The sequence below is a fragment of the Macadamia integrifolia genome, chromosome 5, assembly GCF_013358625.1.
Source record: "Macadamia integrifolia cultivar HAES 741 chromosome 5, SCU_Mint_v3, whole genome shotgun sequence".
Taxonomy (NCBI): Eukaryota; Viridiplantae; Streptophyta; class Magnoliopsida; order Proteales; family Proteaceae; genus Macadamia; species Macadamia integrifolia.
The window spans coordinates 9734228-9743091 of NC_056561.1; the positions used below are offsets into that span (position 1 = coordinate 9734228).

Below are 8864 nucleotides of genomic sequence, written 5' to 3' on the forward strand. Positions count from 1 at the left end.
AAGCGACTAACTACAAGGATACCTGATGAAGGTGAGGGGTGGACGAAGGAAAGAAAGCTAATAGAAAAGCTGAAAGCTAAAAGCTGCAAGAAAAGCTGGTAGCCGAAAGAAGAGCTTTTCTTCATGTTCTACCCTCTCTCTTTCTCTATTTCTCTCTCTCATATTGCACTCTTATCAACAACAGCAGCCCACAGAGAATAAAGAGAGTGGGTGTCTGGATTCTCTTTAATTGGTTGGATATTTGAAGAGATAGAGATAGTCATAGCAAGAAGAAAAAAAAAAAAAAAAGTAAAAAACTTTGCTCTATGTTAGGCAACACCAGCAACAACTCTTCTCCAAGTGTTCCTTCTTCTTCTGAGCTATTCAATTGCTTGGATAATGGAATTAGCAACAGTAAGAGGAAGAGAAGACCAGCAGGAACTCCAGGTACCCAAAATTAGCTTCTATTCAATATTTCTATTTCTCTTAATTTCTTCTTAATTAATTTAATTTAATTTTATTTATTTTTTGGGTTTGGGGGTTCTTAGATCCTGATGCAGAAGTGGTGTCCCTCTCCCCCAAAACTTTACTTGAATCCGACCGTTACGTGTGTGAGATCTGCAACCAAGGATTTCAGAGAGACCAGAACCTTCAGATGCACCGGAGAAGACACAAGGTGCCATGGAAGCTCCTCAAAAGAGAGACCCCTGAAGTGAGGAAGCGCGTGTTCGTCTGCCCGGAGCCAAGTTGTCTTCACCACGATCCTTGTCACGCGCTTGGTGATCTCGTTGGCATAAAGAAACATTTCAGAAGAAAACACAGCAATCACAAGCAATGGATCTGTGAGAAATGCTCCAAAGGCTATGCTGTTCAATCCGATTACAAAGCCCATCTCAAGACTTGTGGTACCAGAGGTCATTCTTGTGATTGTGGCCGTGTCTTCTCCAGGTCTCTCTCTCTCTCTCTCTCTCTCTCAAATTTTGGAAAAGGGGGATTTTGAATTTTGATTGATTTATCACCTTATAAGGCAAGGAACCCATAACCCAAAACATGAATTGGATTGAAAGATAAAGAGATCAAAACTACCATTGATTTCTTGTTGGTGGCTTCTTTAAAATCATCACTATCAGTTATTGTCAATGATCAATACCCATTAACTTATAGCCATGATTTTCTATCTTTTTGCCTGGTTTTCTTCACTTTTCCATATATGTATATATCGAATTTAGGGGAATTTAATTCGAAACCCAACTACCCAAGAACAAGTGTTCATGTATCACATCACATGAGAAGGGGAAGACTGGATGATCAACTCAAGTTTAATTCGCAACAGTACATACTGGAGCTACAGTTCCCAAGACTAGTTCTCTATTGGTTCCCTGTTATTATTGTTATTTTCGAATTCCATTGCCCCCAATTTGATGGTCTTGAAGAACACCCTTAAAGGCTTAAGCTACTCCCCAAAAAAGCTCTATTATTTACTGGTTTTTCTCCCACATCCTCTCCTTTTAAGTACTTCAAAGGTTCTTGAAAGGGTCTTTACCAGAAAAAAAAAAAAAAAAAAAAAAAAGCAGCTTCTTGAAAGGGTTGGGCCTGATGACACTATGGAGAAGTCTGTTGGATCCACACCCTTGTTTGGTTTCTCCTTATGCCTTCATCAACTATGCATGCAGATCATGACTTGGTCATTTTCCAAAATATGATTCTTGTTTCCACATTTCTACTACAAATTTGAACCAAAATAACCCATTTATAGAGATTTAACCTCATGGGTTTGGATAAAAAAATTTCTTTTTCTCTTATTAGAGTGGAGAGTTTCATTGAACACCAAGATGCTTGCAATGCCGGCCGTCTCCGGACTGAATTGCAGACACTGCAACCAGCCTGCTTATCTCGAACTACGTCGAGTCCAAGCCCGTCGAGCGATACCAACTTCAGCACAGCTCCTTGGCCTGGTTTAAGATTGCCAAAGCCCGTGGTGGAGCCTGTGACGACGACGACGACGACAACAATGACCAATGATCAACACCATAATCTAGAACTTCAGCTCCTGCCATCATCAAATCCGCTCTCAAACACCATAGATGCATCCGTTTCGCCTAATTCCGACGAAAACCAGGTGACCCAACTGCAACTCTCAATTGGGTCCTGCGATCATAGCGAGAAGAATGAAACAAACCAGACAGGTTCAAGTAAAGATGGTGGGAGAAGGTCTCCCAGGGATGATAATGCTGTAGAAGAACAAGGTTTACTGGCTTTTACATTGAAGGAACAAGCAAGAGAGCAGCTGAGGCTGGCAATGGCTGAAAAGGCATTTGCAGAAGAAGCAAGGCTTCAAGCAAAGAGACAGATTGAATTGGCTGAGCAGGAATTTGCTAATGCTAAGAGAATTAGGCAACAAGCTCAATCTGAGCTTGATAAGGCTCAGATTTTGAAAGAACAAGCAACTAAGCAAATCAACTCTTCCATTTTACATATCACTTGTCAAGCATGTAAGCAACAGTTTCAGGCCAACAAGTTGGCAGCAACTCCAGATGAGAATTCTCTTGTTGATCTGAGTTACATTTCCTCAGCCATTACAGAAGGTGAGGGAGAGAATGATAATAGGACCCATCAAGCCATCATATCTCAAACATAACCCTTCACTCTCTCTCTCTCTCTCTCTTTTCTTTCTCTTAGTATACCCAATTGACTCTTGTAATTATCTGTTGGTGATGTTTATTAAGGGAGTGTTGTAATCTTTGGAGGATGTCGTGTTTGTTTTTGTCATTTAATTTTTTTTTTCTCCCATTTATCAGGTATTCTGTTATCCTCATGATATCTTTGTATTTTGCTAATTGAAAAAAGACAAAGAAAAAAAGCAAGCATCTTTTCCACCTTTTGAGTTTTCAGGTTTTCCTGGTGACTTCGATCCATTTTCCACTCATACTAATCTTCCCAAGTCATTCTACTTTTGGGTTTCATACGAAAACAATTATGTCACGTTAGATATGATTAATTTGACGTGAAGACTTATAAAGACTTGAACTCCCTCTCTATAGTGGGTAGTTTTTAAAAATAAGTTCTACCTAAATCCCGATAACTGGTATCAGAATTAAAACATGATAACTTTCAGAATAATAAGAAATAAAGATGAGTTCTATCTATGATATAGGTTTACTCAAGAACTCATCATTTCTTAGGGTGGGGTTTCTATTCTTTGTTCTTCTAAACCATACAAGTTGGGTTTCTTTCAACGACGAGGAAGGTCATTTTAAGCGACTAATGACATGAATTTACAGAGCTAAACAGATACCCAAAAAAAGAAATAAGAACAATCAGAAGAAGACGAAGAGGGTAAGATAGTAAGAAGAAAAAAAATGAGTGTGTGGAGAAGACGGAAGACAAATCTTTAGATCATAAATATAGTCCTTTTCATCTCTTGTAGGTTTCCTATTTTTCTATTTAAATGCTTCTGAGACACCATGTTTTTCAGTGCCACAGTTGTAATTTAATGACACTCTCTCGTCTCTCTCAGCATATAACAACACTGCAATAGTGTGACCACTGAACAGTCTCTCTCTCTCTCTCATCAGAATCAGGAGTGGTAGCAGAGAAGCACAGCATCTTTCCTCATGGGGGACACTGGCATATATTTGAAACATAATAAAGCAACGTGTGGGCTTGATCTTATATTCTAAATTTTTTTCACTACTTAATTAATACAAAGCAAAAGCGACCTAAGAAGTGCTTAGGAGAACCAGAGTTTCTGTTTCTTTGCTATTATCCTTGTGACCATTTGTACCCTCCCCCTAGCTCTATCTCTTTCATCCTGGGCCTTCACCGGTTCATCTTTATCCGTATACCAATACATGTTTTAGGGAGAAGGTTTGCCACAACTTAAATGCACTTAGTAGCCCATATGGGTTCTCCTTCATAGAGGTCAATGGAAAGGATATATAATATGGTCAATGCACCCTAGGGAAAACAGTGGAACCTCAACCAGTGGTTTTAAAAAGTGATCCAAGGCTATGTTAGGTTGAGTCCAACTCTCCTGACGCCAGATCAGGTTCATGTAAGAGACAATCTCGTATGCCTTTGATTTGGACACTTGGGATATATTAAGGCATTATTTGACAACGTTTTGTTTTTGTCATTTTTGTGTGTTTTTGTTTTCAGAAACGGAGAAATATTCTAAAAAGTGTTTGATAACGATGTTCCGTTTCACCTGTTTCTATAAACATAAATCAAAATTTATGCACATTTACAATTCTAGAAACAATTTTGACCGAACTTATTTCGTCGTTTCTAAAATGAATTTAAGAAAAAGAAAAAGCTGTTGTGCCCGATAAATCTCTCAACTATTTAAACCTAAAAAGAGGCAACTGAACACTCTCTCCTTTTTGGGCATCTGATGATATTATTGGGGTTTTTAGTGGCATTATGTCTGCAAAAAACGTCTCGAAACATGTTTATTAAACACCAAAAAATCTGTTTTTGTTTTCGAAAACGTGAAAAGTCTTTTCTGCTATTTCTAGACATAGAAACAACAGAAACGTTATCAAACAGTGCCTAAATTTCTCTCTAATAACCAATATTGGGCTTTAAGTTTAGTGGATTTCAAATGGCCCGATCAACCTGTACAAGATTGTTAGCGTAAGTGAACCTGATGTGGCCTCAACTCTCTTTGTATGCCCAAAAAAAAAAATGAAACTACGTTGGGTTGGGTTGGGTTGGTTTGTTAGTTGGGTCAACAGGTTACACCATTTTGTGGGTAACCAGTTAATTTCTACTGCTAGAATTATTATTGTTTTGGCAACCCATTTACTGGGAGAGCTGTCAGTACAAATGCTGCCTTGAGTCTTCACAGAATTTAATTTCAATTAAAGTTATTAATCAATATTCTATTTAATTTCATGTTTCGATCTGATCTGTTTATGTTTATAATCTACCTCATCAGTTGCTATCTTAATTAGAAACGATTTTAGTAAATTCTATTAAATTTTGGCTGGTACGGTGGTTTGTGATGTTAGATGGTTAGACTTAATATATAATTAAGGCCATATGGCAGATCGAATAAGGCTCAAATTGTGTACAAAGTCCAACGGTACTCTATTTAACTATCATATTAAAATCAATTGGAGGTACCTATTCAACGATCTTAAAAGTTTTGAAGATTAATACTGTAGAGATAAATTGACATTTAGTGTTGTAGACTGACCCTACCAATCCATCTATTTGTGATAACCCATTTGCAATCAAGATCTAAAATTAGGGCCAACCGGAATATTTTGACAAGGCTGCTGGATTCTAAATGCTAGCTGACAATTTCTTGTACGGCTAACTCTCTAATAACCAATGTTTAATATGAGAATAATTACAAATAATATTTTTTTTCTTCATAAACTCTTAGCGTAATTAGTGTAGGACATGTAATTATTATTATCTATAATCGAAAAATACTTACAAGTGTAATTAAATATTGGTATATTAGCCGTTATATATAGTCGGGCGCTTACTTATTTTTGAGGCAACATTGGCAATAAAATTTTTAGATCTCAACATAGGTAGCATTTTCAATATTTCAGTATGAGTGAGGTTAGGTGGCATGTTTTCCCACAAAACAAAATAATAAGTTAGATGGCATCAAATTTCACTAATAGATAGGCCCAACCAACCCTAAACATACTTTTTTTGGGTAGAAAACCCTACACATACATCCTTTATGTAGGGTAGTCCATCATCTTTTTGTTTCCTTTTCCATACTAGCCAACTATCCATCATCTTTTTGTTTCCTTTTCCATACTAGCCAACTATGTTTCAGATTGGTGAATTAGGTTAAACATAGACTAATTCAATATTCTCTCTCTCCTTGTTTTTGTTGGTTTTACGGTACCAATACTTGAACCTTGATTCTTGCGATAGAAGATTTAAAGATTTTCCATTGAAGCAACCAAAGGTATATATTAGTCTCTTTCCCTCCTTGTTGAATTGATAAAATATTAATTTTTCCCTTTAAAATGAGAAAAAAGTGCTTTCATAAAACAAATAAACTCTAATTTATGACATAGTAACCAATTCCTCAATTTTCCCATCAAATTAAGAGAGCAAATAATCATCTGGGATGGAAGTGGCACTATGTCATCATATTTTAAAAATCAGAATCAGGTTAGGGTGATCCCTATTCTAGCCGACCCCTACACACATACTATGGTTAGGGCAATTTTATATCAATTCTAACCCATTCCGAATCAATTCCAAACATTTCTATCCAAATCTGAATCAATTGGGACCAAACCAGCTATCAATTCCAATATTTAAAACCTTGATATTGAGTTAGGGTAGTATTTACATAAATTTTAACCCTTCCCCCAAATGCCTATACAATTATTGATTGCTTCCACATTAATGACTTGTTCTTTGAAACTCTCTAGATCATAACATAGGGTAAGTGTTTTTTGTCCGAAGGTGGCCCTTGCGTCTAGACACAGCGGTGCGTCCCCCCTCCCTCTCCCCCCTTACGTCGTGGCTCTCGGATAGAAGACTTTTGTCTCCATAACATAAGTTCAATTCTTCCCTGCATGAGCATTTACAAGTGGATGTCACTGTGGGCAAGTTTTGGGCAACGAAATTTTTATCCAAAGAAGGATCAGTGGGAGTTGATCCGGAAAGGAGAGATTTTCTTTTCAAGGGTTCTGCAAAATAGTGGAAGTTATGTGGAACAGTCATTTCATATCTCACGGTTTGCAAAGAACCCATTTAAGGGCTTGTTTGATAACGTTTCTGTCGTTTCTGTTTCAAGAAACGGCAGAAACATAAATTTCCGTTTCTAGAAACAGAAACGGAATTGAAGGTGTTTGATAAGTCATGTTTTTAGAAGTCGATGGTAGCCAGTGAAAGAATTGTCACAAGTCGTTCCAGAAACGGAGAAACAAGTTGAACTTGTTTCGCCTGGGTCGTTTCTTGAACCATAAATAAGTAAAAATTTCTATTTCTATTTCTAAAAATAAGTGAAACGAAATAATTTTATCAAACGCTTTTTGCTCTGTTTCTGCTGTTTCTAGAAACAGAAACTGTAAGGGCCCGTTTGGTATCGTTTCTGTTCCAAAAACGCCGTTTCGTATCAAAAACGAAAATTTCAGTTTCTGTGTTAAAACGCAGTTTTAAAACGAAAAAATGGTATTTCAAAATTTTAGATTTTTATCCGAAAATTTTTTATTTTTTTTTGTAAAATGGAACGAAACTGGGAAGACGGAACTCCATTTTGGAGTTCCATCCAATCTCGTTTTTTCAGTTTTTTTTTTCATTTTTTGTTCCTAAAAAACAAAAACGGACCATAAGTGCACCAAACAGAAGATTCCGTTTTTTTGTTCCAATAGAACGAAAAAACTCTAAAAACGTTTTTTTAGAACGATACCAAACAGGCCCTAAAAACGCGTTTTTTGAAACGTTATCAAATGGGTCCTAAGTTTTATGAAATATTCAACCAACTCTAAAAAGATGAGACTGATACTATTTGGCTGATGGTCTTAAGAGGTCACATCAAAAGCTCTAAATTGATTTGCTATCATCGTTTCAAATTTCCAGAGATGGGTTTTTGAACTGTTGATTGAACGTTGAAGGGACATTTGAAGGCTTCAAATGTATATTTTTAAGCAGAGAATGGCACACTCCTTGGTCCCTACACACTACACAGCACAGCAGTGCACTGTTGAGCCTATTGTAGCCCACCTCATATGAGGTGAAATTTTAGCAGTTCTGGTTACTAAGCCAAGCCCACTAAGATTTGGTGAGTTTAGCCCAGGCCAGAAAATTGCCTCCAAAATCTGGTATTCAAGAAGAGGTTGGATACCTCATCTGCAAATCCTACCCCAACCCAAGAAGATGAGTATTACTATTTACATCCTACATGGTAAATAGTAATACTCATCTACCCAAAATAAGTAATGTATCAAACTCTCTCTCTCTCTCTCTCTCTCTCTCTCTCTCTCTCTTACACCCACCCACCCACCCACCCTGCCACCCACATCCACATCCACATCCACATCCACATCCACATCTACAACAGGCTGTCATCTTAATATTAGGCTGTAACCACCTGAAACATCAGTGGCAGGTAGCTTAAGATTTCCTCTTGGAGGAATACTGATTGGTTGTTGGTCTCGGTTTTAAGAACACTTTGAAATAATAATTGATCTTGCCCCCATTATGTGTGTGTTGTGTGTGTGTTGGAAACAGAAGATTAAGAGAGAAAGCTGGGAAGTTCTTTGCCATTTAATTCAAATTACCTTCAAATCTTGGTCATATTTCTAGTATGTAATGCATGATATTTTTATTCCTCAATGATTAATCACTTCCACTTGCAACTTCAGCAATTAACTTGTGCTTAATTGTAAACTTATGAAAAAGTGAATTTGAAGGTGAGCTGTGGTATACAAAAATCTCATGCTTACTAGGAGCTCTCAAGTTCGAATCTCTTGGCTGTTACTTACTTCCCTCCCTACCTATCAAAAAAAAAAAAAAAAAAAGGTATCCTATTTGTTCGATGGGCTTAATTGAGCTTTAATGGGTTTCACTTTGGCATCAAGTACTTTAAGCCCATGGGCTAGGTTGGACCTAACTAGTTCTTAGTATTCAGGATTTCAGGTAGTCAATAACCACTATTTATTGAAAACCTAATGGAAGTCCCAAACACACAATCACAAATTGGATACAAAGATTTGCGTGATTCGGCAATACTGCCTAAGTCCATGTTGGAATGAGATCTGCTTCATAACAATGGAGAATATGGCTATAACCAATCACTCGTCTTGACACATTTCACAGATTACTTACAAAGAAAGAACCCTCACTACAAATTTATAACGAAACCTTATGTAGGAAATTTACTGAAATACCCATATAGC

General features: G+C 37.1%; 1 protein-coding gene across 1 annotated transcript; it reads left to right on the forward strand.

Annotated features, from left to right (window-relative positions):
- LOC122078141 (zinc finger protein SHOOT GRAVITROPISM 5-like) lies at positions 1–2855 on the forward strand. Its single transcript, XM_042644001.1, has 3 exons — positions 1–426; positions 528–927; positions 1786–2855. Exons 1-3 carry the CDS (start codon positions 306–308, stop codon positions 2615–2617), a joined length of 1353 nt encoding a protein of 450 aa, XP_042499935.1. The 5' UTR covers positions 1–305; the 3' UTR covers positions 2618–2855.
- Positions 2856–8864: the final 6009 nt, after the last annotated feature.